The sequence below is a fragment of the Balaenoptera acutorostrata genome, chromosome 9 (assembly GCF_949987535.1).
Source record: "Balaenoptera acutorostrata chromosome 9, mBalAcu1.1, whole genome shotgun sequence".
In the NCBI taxonomy this organism is placed as follows: Eukaryota; Metazoa; Chordata; class Mammalia; order Artiodactyla; family Balaenopteridae; genus Balaenoptera; species Balaenoptera acutorostrata.
Genome location: NC_080072.1, coordinates 65,006,120 through 65,029,700, shown reverse-complemented (window position 1 = coordinate 65,029,700; position 23,581 = coordinate 65,006,120). Strand labels below are relative to the sequence as shown.

General features: G+C 43.7%; 1 protein-coding gene across 11 annotated transcripts in view; it reads left to right on the top strand.

Annotated features, from left to right (window-relative positions):
* SYTL2 (synaptotagmin like 2) overlaps positions 1–23,581 on the top strand; it is a 100,733-nt gene that overhangs the window by 35,907 nt on the left and 41,245 nt on the right. For 7 of the 11 annotated variants that reach the window (XM_007168525.2, XM_007168523.2, XM_007168521.2 and 4 more), the window contains exons 2-4: positions 8,072–8,569; positions 18,362–18,513; positions 20,851–20,986. In XM_007168525.2, the coding sequence (XP_007168587.1) occupies positions 8,469–8,569; positions 18,362–18,513; positions 20,851–20,986 (389 nt within the window). In that variant the 5' untranslated portion in view covers positions 8,072–8,468. The remainder of the gene's footprint in view (positions 1–8,071; positions 8,570–18,361; positions 18,514–20,850; positions 20,987–23,581) is intronic. The other 4 variants (XM_057553190.1, XM_057553189.1, XM_057553191.1 and 1 more) reach the window with 1 other exon arrangement.

Below are 23,581 nucleotides of genomic sequence, written 5' to 3'. Positions count from 1 at the left end.
CATCCCTTTTTTTAGATTTGAGTTTTCAGCCCAAGTGTGAAGATTAATATGAATTTTCAGCTGCCCATTTCCCCAGCTCCTTTCTCTTTACTGTTTTTATCTTTTGAAATCCTGATATTCCAAGACAATACAGATTAAAAGGGTAGTTCAGGCACATTTATCGAGACTGAAAAATGTGAAAAATTCCAGTTCCAGTTCCCTCCTTTGGCATTTCAGGCCCCTCAGGGTCTGACCCCAGATACTGTTTCCCCATTTGTACCCTACACTCCAGTTACCAGTCTTCTTTTTGAACACCCTACCTTCATGGTTTCATGGACAGTGCACTTGCCCAGAATGCCCGCTCCCTTCTTCTCAGCCTCCAAGGCTCTCCTCATTTGATCTCCTTCCTAAATCCCTGTGGCCCCTGACACTTGGTTTGTGCCTCCTTTATTGGTACTTGACATAGTACTTGTACGAAGGTAGGTTGTGTGTGATACTGTCTTCTTCACGTGGCCCATTATCTTACCCTTGACTGGGACTTGATTAAACTCTTTGATTCCTATGGGTACCATAAGTCTAAACTTGCCTAGGAATGGCAGAAGGTGAGCTTTTCTAGAAATCCAGAGACATTATCATTAGGTTTGAAGAGGAGATTAAGGTGTAGGGAGCATTGTCACATATGAGTAGTCTTTCCTTCTCTGCACTTTCTTCATCCTTAGTTTGAGATCACCAAGTCAGTCTATGGGAAATGTTACCCGTCAGTTGCATCAGCCCTGGGGCTGAAGGAGGTGACTGAAGTAGAAAAATTTCTTCCACTTTTGGAAGAATCCTCACAAAAGTGAAAGCTTTGTATCTTACGGTGCCTGTCAGTTTTGACTTTCAGTTGTTCCCCTGTGAAAAAATAAAACAGAAACTTATTGGATAAATTATTCTTTCTTATTCCATCTATATTTTTTCATTTGTTCACTTCTTCCCAGGTTCATTTCATTTGTTCGTTTTATTTATTCATTCAACTCAGGTTGTTTTTGAGAAGCTACTTTGAACCAGTCACAAGGCGATGGTTCTTTCCTCTCAAGAAGCCCAATTTAGGCAACACAGTAGATTGAGTAATTTACATGTTTTTTAGTAGACTGATGAAAGCAGGGACCATGCAGAAACAAAATATTCATACAGTGTTGTTTCCTGACAGTGCTGTGGACAAAGTTTGCTGTTCACATAAGCACATTTCTATTAAAAACAGCAACAACAACATTCTGATTGAGTTTAAGCACCTCTGAAGAAACTTCTTTTAGTGATAGTTTCTGGTTCCTGGGATTGCTACCATTCTCAGAGTCTAATGAGCACATATAAACACCCGCATATTGACACAGGTGCCTTTTTCCCTCTATCCATGCTTGTCTTCTTTTCCATGTCTATCCGTAAAACAAACCCAAAGGGCCCAATCATTTTCCTTTTCCTGGCAAGTTCTGCAGAGCATGCCGTGCTTTGAGGGCCAGTGCAATTCACTCATAGGAAATGACAAAGAGAAAAGTAGGACGTCCAGAAGGAGGAACAGCTGGGTGAAAACAGGACTGGGCTGGGAATCAGGACACCTGGGGGTCTCGTTTCATCTTTGTGCCTAACTAGCTGTGTGACTTCTCAGAGAATAAGGGGGGAGGGGTGTAATGAAAGATTAAAAGTGGCAGCTTTAGAATCTTGACAGCCCTGGGTTCCAAATCACATTCTGATTGAGCGACTGTGGGCAAGTTACTGGACTCCTCGAGCCCAGTGTTATCTGCACGATGTGGAGAAGACCTGCCGTACTGGGTGGACAGAGTGATTAACTGACCTCCTGTGTATGAAGGATCTTAACACAACCTGCTCACTTTTCAGCCCGGAGAAAAATGACCAAGATGGTGAGAGGCTTAGAAAACATCATGTGAGGAACCCCTGAGTGAAGGAGGAAGTTCATCTTTCTCTCAACAAAGCAGATTCAGGGAGAACATGAATGCTGTCTTCCTTTCAGACTGTTGTGATGTCATGGGGCTGTCAGAACAATTTGCTTCTCTTCTGAAAACCTCATCATGTGAGAGTCACTACTTAAGTTTTCCTCCCCTTCCTTGAGGTCCGCAGGCTTTGGTACAGCAGCAGCCATCTGGGAAAGGAGAAGGTGCAGAGAGAGTTGGGGGAACGAATGCTGCTGTTAATCAGACTTTAACCTGGGTTTGGTTGGCAGAATGTTGGAGATTAGGCCTGCAAGCCTAGCTCTTCTCTTTGCTGCCATCAAAAGCAAACACCAGCTGTTTGGGGCCTTTTGGACAGCTGACAAAGAGAAGAGTATAGGCTTCTACAGATGTGGCATAGCAGGGCTGACACATGCAAACTATTTTGTTTGTTTGTTTTCTTCCAGTTTCAGTGAAATACAATTGACATACAGTACTGTATAAGTTGAAGGTGTACAGAATAATGATTTGACTTAAATACACCATGAAGTGATTATCACAGTAAGTTTAGTGAACATCCATCATGTCATGTAGATACAAAATTAAAGAAATAGAAAAAGTGTTTTTCCTTGTGATGAGAACTCTTAGGATTCACTCTCTTAACAACTTTCATATTTAACACCCAGCAGTGTTAATTATAATCGTCAGGTTGCACATTACCTCCTTAGTATTTATTTATCTTGTAACTGGAAGTTTGTCCCTTTTGGCTGCCTTCCTCCAATTCCCCCTCTCCCCACACCCCACCTCTGGTAACCATAAATCTGATCTCTTTTTCTGTGAGTTTGTTTGTTTTTGAAGTATAATTGGTCTACAGTACTATGATAGTTCCTGTTATACAACATAGTCATTTGGTATTTCTATGCATTTCAAAATGATGCAAGGAAAATTTGAATTAAGCACAGTTTGCATTTGGAGACCTCACATTTCCCTTTTACCTGCTGCTCCTGTGGCTGCTCATTCCTTACTTGTCCTCGACACTTTCTTCCTTCTCGCCAGAGCCTCACAGTAATCTCCATAAGGAAGGGAAGGTAGGAGTGAAGAGACCCATCATACAGGTGAGGAAACTGAGGCTTGGAGAAGTCATGTAGTTTATTTAAACCAGACAGTCATGTGAAGGACCTGGAGCTGGAACCCAGTGAATAACATGGACCTGCTTTTTCAATGATGGACCCTAGAGCCAGGTTCACGTGAAGGGGGAAGTGGAAGCTCAGTCTCCTTCCACCCGAGTTCACGTATGAAATACCTGAGTGCCTAGTACGTAGATGGGTGCCACAGTGGCAGGTGCTGGGTGGGCATACAAAGCACTTAGAGGCCCTGGCCTTGCGCATAAGCTAGTGGAGGACAGATGTGAGTAGATGGGATTCGAGATGGTGTGGTGAGTATCCTGAGTGAGGAAGTTAGGTGCTAACGGAGCACTCCAGAGGGGCACCTAACCTGGCCTTGGGAGGATGGGGAAGGCTTCTGTGCAATAAGTGACATCTCACCTGAGACCCAAGAGGTATTTTCTCAGGAAAGGGTATTCTAGGAGCCAGGACAAGCATATGCAAAGGCCTGGAGGCAAAAGGAGCTGAAAAAGTTCAGTGGGGCAGGAAAAGAGCTTGGAGAAGAAAGCAGGTGTGAGTTCACGGAGAGCCCTACAGGCCACGGTAAGGACTTTGAGCCTTAGCCAGTGGACAGTGGGAAGTTGGTGAAGGGTTTTAAGCCTGGGAATATGGCTTTGTCATATTCATATTCAGCAGCATGAGGAGGATGGGAGGGAGGGCTGAACCTAAGGAGAACTGTTTGCTCATCCCGGGAGCTACTCCTGTAAACACGTCAGGCATCCCTGTTGCCAAGATTCATCCCTCCCGAATTTTTGCACTGAGGTTGCCTCCATGCTGACAGCCAGCTCTGGGCCAGTGATTCTTTTATGCTTAAGCAGAGAATGAAGGTCCACAGCCAGACAGAAGAGCGTTTTTCTGCTTCCCCAGTTTGAGGATCTGTGTGCAGGGGAGAATTAAATGAGATGTCGATATCGGGGTGACCTATTCTAACAAAGCCACTGGCAAATGCCAGCCCCACCACACACAAGCTTGGTGGCAGACACCTCCCTGGGCCTCATGGTCCTCATTTGAAAAACAAAGGTAACAAAATACCTCCCTCAGATCTTTGTGAGGATCCAATGAGATGATACATGTAAAGTGCCAGGCGTTAGGAGGTGCCCAGTAAATATTTATTACCTTCTTTTTTTTCTGCCTTCCCTTATTGCTGCTGCAGAAATCTTACAGTCCTTGCAAAGCCCGATACAGTCTGACCTATTTCCTTTCTGACCCGCTCCATCCTTCTCTCCTCCTGGCACACTGGCCTTCCAGCACTGGCTCCCTTGAAGTTTCTTGAACATGTCAAATACACTTCCACCTCAGGACCCTCTGATACCTGCGTGGCTCGTTCCCTCATCTGGCAAGTTTTTGCTCAAATATCATCTTCTCAATGAGACCTACCCTAGCCACTCTCTTTAAAACTCCAATGCCCCTCACCTTATTATTCCCTTCCCAGCTTTGTTTTCCTCCAGAGCTCTTATCACCTTCCCAAAAGTTACATAATTGTTTTTATTTATGTTTTTATTATTTACTTTGGTCATTATCCCCTCCAACTGACATATACACTGTACAAGGATGGGAAGTTTTTTTTTTTTTTTTTTTTTTTTTTTTTTTTTTTTTAAATTATTTATTTATTTTTGGCTGTGATGGGTCTTCGTTTCTGTGCGAGGGCTCTCTCTAGTTGCGGCAAGCGGGGGCCACTCTTCATCGCGGTGCGCGGGCCTCTCACTATCGCGGCCTCTCTTGTTGCGGAGCACAGGCTCCAGACGCACAGGCTCAGTAGTTGCAGCTCACGGGCCTAGTTGCTCCGCGGCATGTGGGATCTTCCCAGACCAGGGCTCGAACCCGTGTCCCCTGCATTGGCAGGCAGACTCTCAACCACTGCGCCGCCAGGGAAGCCCCAAGGATGGGAAGTTTTTAATGTCTTATTCATTAATGTATCTCCAGTGCTTAGAACAGTGTCAGGCACATAATAGGCTCTCTATAAATGTTTGTTGAATGAATGAATGAAATTGGTTAGCTCTCATGATAGATATCATCCAGAATATTGGGAGTTGGGGGGGCACCTCGTACTGAAGAGGCTTGATTGCCATCTGAGGGCTTTCCCACGATCTGGCCGGGTAGTCACTCCCTGCTACCCAGTTAGGAGTCAAGGGTTCGAGCACTTCACTTCTTTGTAAAATAAGGACATTGCCCTTTGCCTCACCAAATAGCCTATTTTTAGGAAAGACTTAACCCTAGAAGCTTTTACACAGAAGCACTGGTTAGCTTATAGTCCTATTTGAAGGTGTGGAAACCAGCATTTCTCCCTTTAGCCCCCCTGCCAATTACCACTGCTGGAAAATTTAAGTTGTTTTTCTCCTTTGTTCTCTTCCTGTCCTCGACTCACTGAACTTAAAAACAATCTCCCATTGAACCTGGGAGGCAGTGTGATGCCTCATGAGGGACATGGTTCCAAGAATGTGGCCTGAATCTATTTCCTTGCCAGCCTTTGAGATCTAAGGAAGTTACTGCACATGAAAGAAAGCTACTGTGCATGAAAGAATTGAGATAGCCATCCCCTGGTGAAGTTGTCTATTTGGATTAGGTTCACTAATTCATTTACTCATTCACTTATTTCTTTTCTTTTTTTAAATTAATTAATTAATTTATATATTTATTTTTGGCTGCATTGGGTCTTCATTGCTGAGCACGGGCTTTCTCTAGTTGCAGTGAGCAGGGACTACTCTTTGTTGCAGTGCACAGGTTTCTCATTACAGTGGCTTCTCCTGTTGCGGAGCATGGGCTCTAGGCACGCAACCTTCAGTAGTTGCGGCACCCGGGCTCAGTAGTTGTGGCTCGTGGGCGCTAGAGTACAGGCTCAGTAGTGTGGCGCACGGGCTTAGTTGCTCCATGGCATGTGGGATCTTCCCAGAGCAGGGCTCGAACCCATGTCCCCTGCATTGGCAGGCGGATTCTTAACCACTGCGCCACCAAGGAAGTCCCAACTCATTCACTTATTTCTTCACGTTGAGAGACTCACAGTCAGATGGGAGAGATGGAGAGCAGACAGATAATTATAACGGTGGAGATACGTAGGTGGAGGAGAAAGTTTTTGTGTTAGTTAAGTTCCTGCTACAAAAGTGTCTGTTGTATAACAACCCCAAACCTCAGTGGCTTCCAACAAAAAATATTTACTTCTTGCTTCAATACCTACAGGCCAGCGAAGGTGGCCCTGCTTCAGGTGGTTCAGGTTCTGGTCTGTTCTTGTATCTCTTTTTCTGAGACCCTGACTGAAGAGGCAGTGGCTACATGGGGCAAGCTCTTCTTGTGGTCTGTGGCCAGAGTACAAGAAGCCAAGCCAAACCACACAAGCACATCCACAGACTATGCTTGTATCACATTTATAACGTTCCATTGGCCAAAGTAAGTCACAGGCCAAGCCCACCACCAGAAAGATAGGGATGAATACTCTGCTTACTGTAGTGGCAACATGATTGTATAGCTCTGTTTCAGGGAGGAAGTGAAGAGTTAGGAATAATTGAATCTACTACAGCATTTAACTCTGGCTATGGGAGTGAGGGAAGGCTTCCTGGAGGTGGTGACTTTCATCTTGAAGGATGAGTTATTTTTCAAGACAAACAAGCAGGCAGTAACATATGCAAGTGCAGGCAAATTAAAAAAAGTAAGTGTGAAGTGTTGTCTTAATATTTATTTGAGTCATCACTGTGGGCAATATGCAAAGAGCTACAGGAAGATAAAATAAAGGTCACCTGAGTACCTGCCTATGAAGTCCAGGCTTCATGGGGGAGATCAGAAAGATACGAAAGAGAAAAGGAAATTATGTAACCAGTACACTCTTATTCAGCTGGATGGGACAAAAGTGTGAACTCAGAAAGGAAGCTAGAATATATTTTTAGCTATTTTTGGTACAGGATGCAAGATATGCACTCTTTTATATTCATTATTTCATTTAATCCTGACAACCTGCGAGGGATGTCCTAACGAGAAACCTGAGCCTCAGAGTGGTTAGGTAACTTGCCTAATGGTTTGTAGTTAGCAAGTAGTGGTGCGAGTACTTCCTAGTTATTCTGTTTTGCCAAAGAGCAAAGAATTTATTCATAAAAATTACTAGTGTACACACTGTATTTTCCTAAGTAGGGCTGCTTTAAAATTTACTAAACCCATGTTTTTTAGTGTCTACTGTGTATGCAGTACTGTGCTTGTTAAAGGGCCCCCACCCTGGAGTAATCTCTGAAGTTCCACCTGGCTGTGGCATTCTGTAGGTCTCATCTACTTCTCATTGCTCATGGGTTTAAAATGCCTCAAAGAAAATAGGATTCTTGCCCATGGTTCTACGCAAAAATGCTCACTTTGAATGTTGAGGAGTTTTGAAATTCTGTCTCTTCCTTTCCCCCAGATTATATATACACAACACCAGTAAGTGTTCTTTCTCCTTGGAAATGAAGGGAGACAAGCTAGGTGAGTTGCTCCAGGTCGAGCAAAAGTTAGAGGTGGGACTAAGTGGAGAATAACAATTCCCATTGTTGTGCAGATTACCTCTACCTAATACTAATTCTCTTGTCATTACGGAGCACAGATATACTGTAGTGGAATGTCCCTATGCATGAAGAAGTGAGCATTTTTGAATTTTTATTTCTAGTTTCCTACCGGTGATCACTTGACAACTGGAATAAGATCTCCCTGGTCTTCCTGACCTTTAGCGTGACCTTTTAGCCTACCGTCCCATGAGTTTTCGGAGAGACCCACCTCCTTTTTGCAACCATCTCTTCCCTCTGTGGATGGTTAAACATTGACAGGCGTTTTTTGTGCGCTCTCCATCTCGGCGGTCCGGAATTGAGTTGAAGCATGTTTCATGACCCATTTTCTATTTGCTCAAGAAGCTGGCAGAACTGGTTTCCCTGATCTCAGACACCATCTCACATGGTCAGTTTTTCTCCCCCCAGACATGTTTTAAATCTGAAAATAACGAGCAATGCTTATAGGAACTGCCTCTCACCGTGTGGTGCTTACTGTCTCACGATTCCGCAGGTACGTGATGCTCAGATACTGTTGCCTCTCATCAAGTTGACGTCGGACGGGAGGAGAATAAACTGTGCTCAGACTGGTCCAGAAGAGGGGGCGTGAGCAGGACCGCCGCTGTAGGAACAGGTGACCTGTCTGGCAAGCAAGGCAGCATCCCGAGAGCCTCTTCTCGACATCATCCCACAGACCACTGCTTCCTCGAGGGAAAGGGCGCTGAGGATTTTGCTATCAGCCACCTAAAACTTTTGCCTAGCCCATAGAAGACTTTTGCTGAAGAACTGAACAAGATACCGTTTCATTTCGTTTTTGCATCTTCTCATCATCTGGGCTGCAGTAACTGTTGTTTAGCTTTGAGAATCTTAAGCCATATTTGTTACTGTCATTTTTGTGTACACGTTTCAAGATGATCGACTTAAGCTTCCTGACGGAGGAGGAGCAAGAGGCCATCATGAAGGTTCTGCAGCGGGACGCTGCCCTCAAGAGGGCGGAAGAGGAGAGAGTCAGGTAAGTGGCCGGACAGATCCTCGGGCGCGGGTGGAGGATGGGCGGTCTGTAGGAAGATGGGACCCTTTTCTTTCCTCAACCTTAAGTGGTAGTTCTGACTTGGAGCCTGACTTAACGGATTCCAATTTTAAGTTTATTTCCTGGACAGAACTTTCTCCTCCATATCTCTTAATTTATCCCATAGGACTCCTGCCAGAAATAGTCTTGATTTAAAAACCTAACTAAACTCCTTTAACTTATTAAACACCGGATTAAAAATGAAATAATGTAAACAAACACATACATACATCTACCTCTCTCTCTCTCTCTCTCTCTCTCTCTCTCTATATATATATATATATATATATATATATATAAACACACACATATATATCCACTTTTTTAACTGGATCTACTTAAAAAATGGATCATGTATGAAATTAGAAACATTTTTTAATTTCTAAAGTTTTCAGAAGAAAATAAATTGAGAAGTAGCTCACATTTTTGCACATCTTCAGAAATGTTTGAATTGGTTTCAACAGCAATGGAAATGAGTTCTGACTGAGCCAATTTTTCATTTGTGTTCCATAAGAAGGAGTGGCAACTCTGACACACTATTCACTTTGGGAGGAACCCAAATGTTCCACATCAACATTCCTACCACTTTCACTCACTTGCGGGGTCGGAGGAGCATGAGGGCAGAATGCTGAAGAAGTGGGCTTGAGTCCAAGCCCTGCCATCTGTTGCCTTTGTAATCTGGGGCCTTGAAGGCAGTGAAAGGCTTCCTGAATGTGAGTTAGTCATGTTAACTGCATGATCCCCAACCTAGGAGTTATCCAAAGGGAACATAAGGCCTGTTCTTACTTCTTAGGATAGCAGGATCATGAATAATGGAGTTATTTGTGCCCATATTTCGTTATCCATATTTTGACCCTAATTTGAACATGGGTGCTTTATAGAAGAACATGCTGAAATTCACTTCAAGCACTCCAGAGTGTCTGACTATGGCTACTAACAGTAATTCATATATCGATAGTGCTTAACAGATTGCAAGGAGCTTACATGACTTTTATTTCTTCTGAGCTCACAACACTCTTGTAGTTGGGGGTGCAGGGTGGGATGTAATTACACCCACTTGATGTGTGAGGAAATTGACCTTGAGACAGGTCAGGTGACTCGCCCAAGCTCATGTAGTCCGTAGGTGTCAGAAGTGAGGATTAAATCCTGGCCCTCAGGTACTCATTCACTAACTCCACCTCCCCTCCCTAAGAAAACTATAGCAGACAGGACATCCTGGGACCTGGCCATGGAGGAGGGGGTGGCCGTCTTGGTGTGAGGTGGGACACTGAGCTGTGATGGTGACAGGAGGTGGCTATAGGTAGTGGAGATCATGAGAATGGGGTTCCTTACTTGTCGTGCTCCTTCCCACAAGTCACTGCTCCCCATTCTCAGAAAGAGGGGTGCCTTGAGTAGTTTTCCCTGGAGAGGTGGGGATTTACACCAATCAGCCATCAGAGTCTCTTAGTAGCATTCATCCTTTACCCATTCACAGTTTGTGAGTGTTATCGTCTTAGGTTCCTCCCAGCAGCTCTGAGATTTGGCAAGACAAGACTGTTAGACCCATTTTAGAAAGAAGGGGAGGGGGCAGCACAGAGAAAATATTAGATGATTTTTCAAGCATAGTGGGAAATGGGAATTCCTTTAGTCTCTCGGAAGACAAGATGGAGAGGATGGGAAAGAAAGCAGTGGAGCTGGGATTGCACCGGGTCCCGTCCCTCTTCCTGCCTCAGGATGTGGGGACTCTGAATCCTGGTGAGCTGCGATCTTTGATTCCTCCCACTTACAAGACCTTACGTGTGGTCTGTAATTCTGTTTCCTCTATCTAGCCAGGTTACGAAGAGAGATTCATTCTCCCTTCCTTCTGTATTTAGTTGGCCCCAGAGATTCCAGGCTGCTGGGTCTTCCCTGTAGTTTTGTGATTCTGTATGAGATGAGTGGAGGTGTTTCTCAGGCATCTACAGTAATTGCTGAAAATATACTTAAAAATTCAAAGTTCTGCCTGGAACTAGGCCTTGTAAGGGGTGTGTGTGTGTAGCCACTAGCGCCAGCCAGTCTACAGCCACGGCAGGAATGCTGTGAGTCCGTTTGTAGCAGGGACTTTGCAGATTCTCCTTCCACGCACTGTTTCTGAGGATGCCTCGGAAGCTGCTGCTGGTGCTGCCCTTGTTTCTTGCTTTTGTAAACTGATAGGAAGAAGGCTTGGGGTGGTGAAAATCTGGTGTGAGTCAAGTCCTGTCTACTGCTACCATTCTGGGGGCCTTCCTAATCGGGCACCAAGCAGCTCATGTGGACTTGGCCCCAGGCAGGTCCAGGACTGAGTGACTGTGTGCGGGGGGCACAGATGGGCATGAGGTCCATAGCCTATGGACACTGACAGAGGCCCAACCCGTAACCTGCTCCACACAAAAGGAATGGAGCTCTGGCACCCTTTGCTTTAGGACTGACGGAACCTGGGTTGGTTCTGAGACTGTCTGCTCCTGGGCTGGTGGAACCATGACTAGGTCTCTGGTCTCTGAAAATGCTGTTCCATGGGCTTTTGCTTTTCAGCCCGTCACCATCCCCCAGCTGTTTGTCTCTAGCTCTTCCATCAGAGTGATAGCCTGACAGCTCTGGAAAGATTTTTCGGGTCCATATCAGTCACTTTACAGATAATGAAGGAAAAGCCCAGAGAGGGGAAGTGACTTTCCCAGGGTCACACAGCTAGTCAGTGCCAAAGCCAGGATAAGAAAAGCTCTTGGTCTACTGCTTTTCCTTCTGCCCCATGTTGCACACTGGTATTGCTTTTTCAGAAGAACGGTAAGGGCCCTAGCGCGGACCTTAAGTCAAAACTTAGTGAGTTTGAATCCTATCCTCACCATTGATCAACTATGGTTCATTCAGTAAGTTACTTGACCTCTCTGAGCCTCAACTCAGAGACTGGGAATGACCCTAGTGCCAAACTCAAAGAATTACAGTCAGGATTAAGTAAGATAATTCTTAATCTTCTGAGCACATAGTAGGTGATTGATACATTTTAATTCCCTTATTCACCACTCCACCTATGCCTCTAAAAAAGGACAATTCTCTGGTTAGTGGTCTGATTCCTTAGAAGGAAATTACTCCTAAAACTCTCAACTATTTAATACAGTGAAATTTAATTCAGTACTCATTAAGTCTAGGGAACTTCTCTGAACAAATGGAAGGAATTTTAGGGTAATTGAAACGTGGTCCCAGTGCTCAAGGAATTTACCATTTAACCATTTAATGGATTATCAATTGCAAATTTAAAATCTCAATCTTGTTTCCCTAACATGATTTTACAATGCCCCAGTCCTCCTCCAAGTTAGTATATGGCTTTAGAAACATAAATTAGATAATTCTAATATTAGCCTAAGCAAAACATCATTAGAAAGGCAAATCTGCCACTAAAATTCAGACTGCTATTTCAAATGCTAATTGATTATGGGCTTTGGAGTATAACCCTCTTGTAGCCATGAGGACATTACTAATGGATTATAGCACTGCTGCCCACTAAGACCAGACACTGCCTCAGAGTCCTTTTCAATATGGCTGTTGATGAGAGTTGGATTTAAATTGAAATCTGTTTTCCATTCCTGATTTATCCAGTGCTTTGACTTGTTCACATCCAAGCTCTTTCAGGGCACTTTGGAGATGATTTTTATGCTACCTCCCATCCTGATTTCATGGATGAGAAAATGAGTGTCAAACAGGGGAAGCGTCCAGTTCCCAAATCACTCAACCTGTTAATAGTAGAATGTGGATTTGAACCCAAGGGAATGTCTACTGTGGTATCTCGGGGGTTCAGTTAGAAGAAAGCAATTCCAGGTCACTGTCTTTCATGCTGCCTCCCTACCTGTACCACAGTGCTAGGCCCAGTTATTACCATGCTTCACCACCCAGCTTGCTTTCCTAACTACCAGCTGGAGACGTTTCACAAACCAACAGTGAAACAGACATCAGGATGGATTCTTTTCCTCTCTCCCCGCTGCCTCCTCCCTCTCTGTCCTCTGTTTTTAAAGAAACACCACCATACATACATAGATGTAACTTTAGTCTCTTACGGTTTGAAAATGACACACTCTAGAGGTGGCATTTCCTGTGCTTTGCATCACACTGCCAGCAGGAAATCATTGCCGCTGTGTGTCTGTACACCGCCAGCACCACGTCCCCCATCCCATAAACACACAACCACATCTAGGGTGATGGGCGTTCTTGCAGTAGATACCATCTCAACCATGACCGCATCTTATGATGCTCAGCTGCTGCCTTAAGACCTACTTTCTTTTAAACAAAGGCAGTTGTCATTGAAGAACTGCTTTCTAGGACCTCTGATGGCATTTTCCGTCAAAGCAAAGGGGAAAGGAACCAGCATTTGTCCAGGATTGACACTGTACACAGAGCTTCACATTTTCCCCTTTCGTCCGCACAGCAGCTTAGCTGAACCCACTCAACAAGGGGGAGGAAATAGAGTGGAGGAGGTTAAGTGCCCTGTAAGATTGAAACCTTGCTTATCCAACTACAAAGCCTGTGCTTCCCACACACAGTGCTGCCTCGCAGCAGATTGTGGGGATCTGTGGTGTGTCCGCAGCACAAGTGATGCATGTTTCTTCTTGTTTTCCGCTGTAGAGAACTTTTGCAGTTTATTTCATTTTCACGTGTTTGTTTTCAGATTCTCTATCAAAGGTTGAATGCCTTTGTAGAAAGAGTGAAGTGTGATAGCCATCTTAGAAATCAAAATCATGTTTGGCTCTCTCAGGCAGGATGATGGGGCAGTGGAAAGAACGTCGGCTAGGAGTCAGGCTGGCTTCCGGTCCCAGCTCTGTGTGACCTTGGGCAAACCTCTTAAACTCTCTGGGCCTCATTTCATCTATAAAGTGAGGCCATTTGTAACTATCTAAGGTCCATTCAAAACAAACATTCTCTCATTCAAAACAGACATCTAAGAGTACATTCAAATCACAGAGTCTAATCACCTTGCCTAGAATATACTGAAAGGTTAAAAAAAAAAAATCTGGGAATGGATCAATCAACCTCTCTGGCCAGTCTGCTGATTCTTATTAGGCACAGCTGAGCAGATAATATCGACCAGGTCCTGCCTATGATGTTAGGCCTTTGCTTCATCATGATGAATAGCTAGAAGCTGGGGTGCGCTATGTGAGTACAAGCAGGAAGAATGTTGAAGGCAGGACGAAGGGCGCCACTGCTCTTCTGGCTTTCCTCTGAAAGTGCTCACACTCTCTCTGCACTGCAGGAGTTGACGTTAGCAGTTAGGGCTGTGGACTAAATTTTTTATGTACAATTCCAAGCATGTGCCTGGTATATGATAGGGAATTAATGAACTGTTGAACGAAAAAATGAACAGGTATGGCCTTCACCATACAGAGAAAGCAAGATGGCCATCTTTTGCAATTGACTGAATTCTTTGTACATCATGGTGAAATTGTAAGGATTAAATGAGATGATGCATGTTAAGTCCACGCGTGAGGCCCAGTACCGAACACATGCTTTGTATATATTAGCTGAAAGAATGGGGTGTTACCAGCCTGTTCTGCCTGGAGGACCAACCGGACAGTGTCTTCTCTGGGTTGAGTGTTCTTCTGCCTTCACTTCTGCCCAGCAGCAGCCCATGGGTGTTTATTGAGCATCTTCTCTATCCTTAGCTCTCTAGTAAGTACAACATGCACGCGTGGAGAGGAAGGTAAGGTATAAAAAGTGTGAGTGCCAAGAAACTTACCTTTTTCCCACTTCAGCTGAATGGTACAACAATGAGAGAATCAAGTGCTAATTTGGTTGGTACAATTAGAGTTCAAGAAAAATGAGAGATCAATATGGGCTGGTAGAGAAGATTTTGTTTTATTTTTTATTTTAACTTTTTTATCGAAGTATAGTTGATTTATAATATTGTGTTTCATATTATATTAGTACTGCATTGTGATTCAGTATTTTTATAGATTATACGCCATTAAAAGTTATTACAAGAGAATGGCTATAATTCCTTTGCTGTACAATATATCCTTGTTGCTTATCTATTTTATACATAGTACTTTATATTTCTTAGTCCAGTACACCTAATTTGCCCCTCCCCCATTCCCTCTCCCCTTTAGTAACCACCGGTTGGTTTTCTATGCCTGTGAGTCTATTTCTGTTTTGCATGTACATTCATTTGTATTATTTTCTTAGATTCCACAGGTAAGTAATATCATACAGAATTTATCTTTCTCTGACTTATTTCACTAAGCATAATATTCTCTAGGTACAGAGAAGATTTTAACAGCACCACCTAGATGGTGGGATTTCTTTTTTTAATATACACCTTTATAAAACTTGGGCTTTGATGTCATACGTATAGATTCATCTGTAAAATATTCCAAATGACTAAGCTAGAAAAAGAGATTGATTTACCCTAGTAGTGATTATCACGATAGGAGGTATATAAATAGCACTAACTGAATTTGAAAGAATTTCCTATTCTTTTGCCACTTTAAAAGAAATGAGCCAGAAACCCAACCTCAATTCTTTACTGTAATGGCTTTACTATGAAGGACCACGTGCTTCAATGAGCCTGACTCACATGGCGTGTGCTCATTGTGCGCTGAAAGCTTAGTGGGATCAGAGGCTTGCAGACAGTCAGTTAGGCAGGAGCAGATCAAGAGTTGCATAAGGACCCTTACAAAGTGCCTTTCAGTTGAACAACAAAGATAAGTGAATAAATAATCTCATGAAGAGAAATTGGGAGTTGTTATGCTATGAGGGTTTGTGGTCTTCTTTAACATGATGGTGGCTGATGCCGTATTTCATCATGCTTTTCCCTAATCCACCAAGAGATGAGGTGGCCTGCCTCATTAGGAGAAGGCACTGCCATTGTGATGGAGCATGGTTCACTTAACCCCAGCAGCGACAGGATCTCTCTTATCTCTTGTCTTTACTCAGACTGGGCTGGCTGCTGAGCATTTATTTGTTAACTGATTTATTCACTCAACAGTTTCTGGGTATCAGGTCTGTGCCAGGCTCTGTGCTGGATGCTGGTGTTACAAAGGTGATTATGAGTTAGTCCTTGCCTTCAAGGAGTTTGCAGAGTTCACAGATTAGTGTGTAAGACAGATGTGCAAATAGATCACTGGAACACAGTGTGGTGAGTGCTGTCGTGGAGGAGCTGTGGGAGCACAGAGAAGGGCAAGCCACACGGTGCCCTCAAGGATCAGGGAAGGCTTCCCTGGGGGGGTGCTACCTAGATCTGAGGGATGAGGGGCCACGTGCTGGACAGAGAAGTGAGGGAAAGACATCTGGAGAGAATTCACATTTATTGGTCTCTTACCAGGATCCGGGCACTGTTAGGTACTTTCAGGTAAATACCGCATTTAATCATCCCAGAAGTCCTGCAGAGTAGGTCTTATTTTCCCCTATCTTTATAAACAAGGAGACTGAAGCTTAGAGGGGTTCAGTAACCTGCCAAAGATCACATTTAGGAAGGGTCACAACTGGGAGTTGGACCTAATTTGGGGAGACATCAAAGCCCATAATCTTTCTGCCACACCTTCCTGCCCTTAATGTCTACAGAGGTCATGTAAGAGCAGTGTGGAGATCAGTAAGAGGTCTAGTGTGCTGGCACGTGGGGGAGCATGGGAGCAAGTGCTGGAAAATGAATCTGAACAGGTATCCTGAAGCCAGGTGGTCAGGGACCTCATATGATATCCCTTCACTCCAAAAGCGCTGAATAAACACCCACTGTTTTCCAGACACCAAGCAAAGCTATATTGAGTACAGGCCCTGCCCCTAGGGGCTCACTGTCTAGTCAAGGAGAGCTGGAAGGACTTCTCTTTTCTGGAATTGAACTTGAATGTGGTCCTTTTGGGAAGAGAAGGCAAAAGCTCCACCAGCAGCTCAGGGTGGATTTTTTGCTGTGCTGAAAAGCTAGGCAATGGTTCCACATATAAGCGATATCATATGATATTTGTTTTTCTCTGACTTAACTTCACTCAGTATGACAATCTCTAGGTCCATCCATGTTGCTGCAAATGACACTATTTCGTTCTTTTTATGGCTGAGTAATATTCCATTGTATGTATGTACCACATCTTCTTTATCCATTCCTCTGCTGATGGACATTTAGGTTGCTTCCATGTCCTGGCTATTGTAAATATACACACTACTGTATATAAAATAGATAACTAATAAGGACCTACTGTATGGCACAGGGAACTCAATACTCTGTATAACCTATACGAGATGTATGTGTATGTATAACTGAATCACTTTGCTGTACAGTAGAAACTAACACAACATTTTAAATCAACTATACTCCAGTAAAAAATTTTTTTAAAAAAACAGAAAATTTAGGCAATGGGAAACCATTAGAAACATTTTATAAGAACCATGACCTCTCTGGTGATTCAGAACCATGAGATGAAGACACGTCCCTGTCTGGATTTGGTGATGGGCTCTCACAGCAAGGTGTGTCCAAGGGTTGTGATTGGACATGTTTGGCATAGGGTCACTTCTTTCTAGGTAACTGGGGGAGGAGAGGAGTTTCCAGCAGAGAGTGGGACTCTGGCTGGAAAGACTCTCTGCAGGCACACTTGGGAGAGAGAAAACGTACTTGCCAGAACCCAGGTAAATGCCCCTCCTGCCTTCCCCATTCCCAGGTAGGCCTGCGTGCAACCCTCACACACAGCCCTGCCACCACCTTGGGTGTGGCTGCCATACACGTTCTCTGGCTAAAACACTTAGATTGGCTACTTTAGGAAGCGTGCATATTGGCTCGAACGACAATCATAAAACCCTCTTGGATTTTGTAGCACATTACCCTCCAAGAGTTCAAAGTCCCCTTAAGGCTTTTATTCCACTTTATTGTAAGTACAGCTCTATCAAAAAGAAAAGATAGATTTTTTGATTCTCATTTTATTGACGTGGATAGAGAGATGCAGAGATTATAAGACTTGTCATGTAGAACAGTGTTTTCCCCTCCACTGTAAATGAGGGAGATCTTAGGGGGGTGGTACTTGGTTTGTTCTTTAGGTTTTAACTTTTCAGTGAGCATGAATGACGTGGAACCCTTCGATGCAGTATCTGCACAAATGGAATTTATGTCTGCCTCCACTCCCCACCCCATATAAATATGATCTTTCCTGATCCCAGCCAGTCTTGTTGAATTCATTTCCCTAACATTAAGAACCAGGGACCTCATGCACTGTCCCCCACAGGCTTCCAGGAAAGTCTCTGATAAGCTCATTTCAGTGAAATGGCAAGAACTGATGAACCGTTAATTTCCTCACCAGTTATTCACTGAGTGTTTATTAGGTGCCAGGCATGTGCAAAGGGTGGTCTGCATGCATTAGCTAATTTAATCCTCATAGCAACCCCATCAGGTGGGTTACTATTATTAACCCCTTTTTAAAGATGAGGAAACCAAAGCTTAGGGAAGCTTAATATGTCATCTTTCTCTGGGGTATTTACATTTGAACAGTGAACAGCAAGCCTGCAGCCAAAAAATGAATTTGCTCTTCAGAAATTTCAGGCATCATCTGGAGATCATGGCTTAAATCTTTGCATTTTTAAAAAGTGTTGGCCTTGGCTTCTCTGACCTTTCAGTCAAAGCATACATTTGTTAGTCATCTGGGAGGTTTGTAGGATCTTGTAAGATATTGAGAACTTCATTTTGGCTGTTTGTTTACAGATTTCTTTATGCAGTGTCATAATAAACTCATTTATTTACTGTGGGTTCTTAGCAAAGTAAAGCTTTTTTTTCTTTTGTAGAAATTTGCCTGAAAAAATTAAGGATGACCAGCAGCTGAGGAATATGAGTGGCCAATGGTTTTATGAAGCCAAGGCAAAAAGGCACAGAGACAAAATCCACGGAGCAGATATCATCAGAGCATCCATGAGAAAGAAGAGGCACCAGGGAGCAGGTGAGTTGATTGGGCTAGTACATTTAGAGCCAGCATTTGTTTGGGAGAAGGAGTCCTTGGGAGAAAGGAAGGGTGTCAGAATCGTTACTGAAATCTGCAGCGGGAAATCATTAAGGGGTGTGCTTTGCATAATGTATAGTTCTCTAGGTCGTAATCTTCTTGCCCTGGGTTTGGATGGATGAAGGCAGGGCTAAGTGACTTATTGTGGTGAAGAAGGATGAGGGAAGCCCTTTAGATGCCATGTTGAATTGGAGTAGCCTAGACAATTGGGGGTTATAAGGGATCTACCACCTCCTCTTTCTTTGGCTTTTAACTCTGAAAATTCAGAACCTTTTCTCCTGAGTAGGGTGACAGGAAGAGATTAGCCTCCCTGTTCAATGACCTTGACACCTGGTACTTCTTTAAAAACCAAGCACATCATTTAAGGGACTGTAAAGACAGCATTTTGAGGGCTTCTTTAGAATTCTGTTGAGTTCATCAAATATTAACCAGGTGCCTTCTCTCTAATTAACTCTGCACTAGCCAGTATAAACCTTTATCCCTAAGAACAGCCACTGTCTAGTTCTAGCCTGTACTCAGTAAGGAAAATAGCTGTCACCTCTTCAGTATCTAATATATGATAGGCGTTTAGTCCCTATTATTTCTAATTGTAGTAGCAATCTTGTAAGGTAGGTATTATTATCCCCATTCTATATGTGGGGTATGTGAAGTTCAGAGAAGTGAAGTAACTTGCCCAAGGTCATATAGTTGGCAAATGACAGCTCCGGGATTTCAGTCTTTCGGACTCAGAGCCACGCTCCTTACAGATGAGGGCTGACCTCTTATGATGTGCTATGTATTGCTCACAGCCCTCTTGATTTCCAAAACCACCCAGACCTTCAGAAATCTTGAAGGGTGCAAGTTAGTACTGTAGACTCCGTTTTGCAGCTGAAGAAAATAGACTTATGTGTAAAGAGACCTATGGATGTGAGTATTTGGAAATTGGGAGCCCTTATATTGCTTCATCTTCTTAACACTGATGAAAGTATTCCTGGCTTCCATAGCCTTACTGGCTATGTGGCCTTAGGCAAGTTTCTTGAACCCTTTGATCCTCAATTTCCAAATCTGTAAACTTGGAAAATAGTTCCCTCCTCATAGGATAATGCATGCAAAGGACTCAGCACTATGCCTGGCACTCAGTCATCACTCAGTTGATGCTAATTATCTAAGAGGTTCAGGTAAAGAGTTCTGGGTGTTCAGAGGCAAAAGAGGTTATTTCCTGAAGAGGGATCACAGAGGGTTTAAGGGGGCACTGGCATCTGAGCTGGCTATTAAGGAAGATACAGAATTTGGATGTGTAGAGATTGGGGAGGAGGAGGCAGTGGAGAGGGACATTCCAGAACAGAAGCACTTGTTCCCCTTTGTGTCCCGGAACCCAGCCTCAAGTTGGGCCCATTGTAGCTGTTCAGTAAATACTTGGTAATGATGGTGTGTCTGTCCCAGTGAGGACTCCCTGCCCTGAGCGTCCCCTGGCCATACACATTTGGTCCTGACCCCAGTTCAGGTCAGAATCACCTAGGGCAGTCGGAATTTTGCTTTAGTCATCTCTGCACATTTAAAGGTGCACCCATGGTCTCTGGAGACTGTACTTGTAGGGAGGTAACAACATGGGAATCTACTGACTTTTCTCGCAGATGTAATTTTTTTTTTAATTACATGATTTATTTTATTTTTATTTTATTTATTTATTTGTTTTTTTATTTATTTACTTTTGGCCGCGTTGGGTCTTCGTTGCTGAGCGCGGGCTTTCTCTAGTTGTGGCAAGCGGGGGCTCCTCTTCATTGTGGAGCACGGGCTCTAGGTGCGTGGGCTTCAGTAGTTGTAGCACATGGGCTCAGTAGTTGTGGCACGTGGGCTCAGTAGTTGTGGTGCACAGGCTTAGTTGCTCCGCGGCATGTGGGATCTTCCCGGACCAGGGCTCGAATCTGTGTCCCCTGCATTGGCAGGCGGATTCTTAACCACTGCGCCACCAGGGAAGTCCTGCATGATTTTTTTTAATTTTCACAAGTGTCTTCTTTTTAAGAAGAGGAAAATTAGGCTCATAGAGCTCAAAAAACTTTCCCTCTGCCTCAGAGCAACTTAGTAATATAACTAGGTCTTGTATACAGGTCTTTGTGTTTTGACTCCTCTTGCAGATGCAATTCTGATACCAAGTACTCAGACTCATTAGTGACTGCCTGGGCACTCAGGGGAGGCCTGATGTTCAGGTTCCAGCCTACAGTGATAAGAGCTGATATGAGAGTTGTAGGTCGTGGAGGTAATAGATAACCTTCTTGTCTTTATCGTTTCCTGTTTCAGCTGAGCAGAGTAAGGACAGAGCAAACAGGGCAAAGGAAAGCTGGGTGAATAATGTCAACAAAGATGCTTTCCTCCCCCCAGAGCTAACCGGTGTTGTAGAAGAGCCAGAAGAAGACGTAGCACCTGCAAGCCCAAGGTAAGACTGAGCTCATGGGGAGAGCTGCTGCATGTGGGATTCGTGGCTTGGTCCTGCTGTGTGAGTGCAAATGCCAGACAGGTCTCATGGGCATGGGAAGGGGGCATGTATGAGAGAATTCTGGGCCCTGATGTGGACAAAGCCTGCGCAGTACTCTTTCTCAGCTTCCAGAATTCCTAACAGATCTGCATAGTAAATAAAACTAAAATGTTAAGTGGTGATTTCTTCCAGCACCAACAAGAGCTGTTTTTTATTTGTGCTAAGGATATCTCCATAGAGTAAGTGAAGAGGTACTCCAAAATGAAGGTAGGGGAATAAGTCATTTCAGGAAAGAGATGAATGATGATCAAATTGTAACAGCTTGGTACAGTAGAAGAAGCTCAAGCACAGGAACCAGGCAGACGTGAATTCAAATCCTGAATACGCCACTTATTAGCCATTTGACCATGGGCAAGTCATTTAATCTCTCTGAATCTCTTTTCCTAACTATAGATAGGAATCATACTATATAGGAAAGGTTATGGTGAGAATCAGTGGTAACGTACGTAGAATACCTGCACGTGGTAGGCACTCAATAGATGTCTCTTAAGGATGCAGATTGTCCTCAATATTTCAGTCTTGATTTTTTGTGTTTTCCATACATTTTTATCATCTGGCCCATCAAAGCGTACATTTGTACAGTACATGGTTCCTGCGATATAGCTGATTATGGGGTTACGTTGCCACAGACCTTTTGGAACCATGATGATTTGCTTTTAGATATTTAAGGATCTTCCCATTGGTGTCTGTCCCTTGGCAGTATAGTTGTTACCCTTTGGTGGGAGGGCAATTGCATTTTATCTCCACTTCCTCAGTGAAGACAACTCAATTCAGAGTCTCCAACTGGAATGAAGTCAATGAATTTGCTGGTGGGACAGTCAGTGAGCCAGGATCCAAGGCTGAGGCACCTGGGGAATAGGGATGTTTCCAACATAATTTACAGGTGAGGGAGAGGGTCTATACTATAGGCACCAACCGGCATTTCAGAGTCAAATATAAGTAAAGTTATGTCACATGGATAATGCAATACTGATTCTATTGTTTCCCATTAGTTATCCATTTCCCTTTTGGAGAGGACTTGCTTTGTTTTCCTGGGTGGTAGGTGGCACTATTTCCCCTCTAGGATGATTTGTAATGTCCTGTTATGTCTGTAGAGGCCATGTCAGCTAGAGGTTGAAACACCTTAACAGTAGCTGCGAATTGACTCTGTGACCTTGCACTAGAAGTGACTTAACTTCTGGGGCCGTTGTTTCCTCGGCTGTAAAATGGGAATGAAATAGTTTGCTAGCAGGATTGTTGAGACTCTAATTAGCTAGTACATGTAGAATTCCTAACACATAGTTCATAGCGCATAGTAGTTGCTCAATGAATGGAAGTGTGGGCTCTCACATACATACAGGTATTTCAGGGAGCTCAGGAAAGGATGTGGAGAACACGTTACCTCTTTCTCCTTGTGACTCCCCATGTACCAGCTGCCTGCAACTTCCCTAATGTGATGAAGGCCTTCCTTCCTTCCATAGAGCAAATGGAGACCTTAAATATTAGAAACTCTGGGAGTGAGAACACAGGCATTTAGATTCCCCTTCAAGGAACTGAGAGCAGCTCCTAAGAGCTGGGTTTGAAGGGGAAACCAGAGCGCTGACTGAGGGAAGAGGGGGACAAGAGAAGATTTGGGGGTGTCAGACACAAACTTAGCTCATTGTACTCTTTTATCTGGGTCAGACTTCCTGTCCTTCTCCCAGGAACTCGTTTCATCTCAAAGGGCCTAAGGGACCGAGGTGCCACTGCACTTAGAGCATATAGTGTCCACATTTGCATCTCCATCGTTTGCTGCATTTCTCGCGTGACCTCAGAAGAGTCTTTCAGGTTTCATCTGTATGTACATCAGAACTAAGCTGCCTCACCAGGATGTTATGAGACTGAATGAAATGAGGTATGGGAACCACTTGGCATTTCTCAGGAAGAAAGAAGATTGGCAATTTGCAGGTGGCCTTATAATTATGTTATTATAACATAGATGAGGTAGGTTGAGAAGGCAGGAGTAAAAATGTTAGATGTATCCAGCATGCTTTGCTCATTACGTGGCACGGGTGGTAATCACCCAGAACTGTAGAAGGAGCTGTTGTTTAGTTCCTCCTTTCCGTGTCAGAAACTACTGCTTTACTCAGTATCAGGTTCCAGCATGTTTTTCACCTATACTTTAACATTTGGGAACTGGGTGTGTTAAGTATATTTTGGGGCCTGTAGTTTTAGACTAAGTGAACTTCAATAGAATGACTCAATACCTGTCAATATTTTGTTAGCCAGGAGTCAGGAGTTGGGGAGTGTGAGCCAACAGTGACTGGATATTGGAGCTTCTGAAGGAGATTTTTCTTTTTTCTTTTTTTTTTTTTTAACGTCTTTATTGGAGTATAATTGCTTTACAGTGGTGTGTTAGTTTCTGCTTTATAACAAAGTGAATCAGTTATACATATACATATGTTCCCATATCTCTACCCTCTTGCTTCTCCCTCCCTCCACCCTCCCTATCCCTCCCCTCTAGGTGGTCACAAAGCA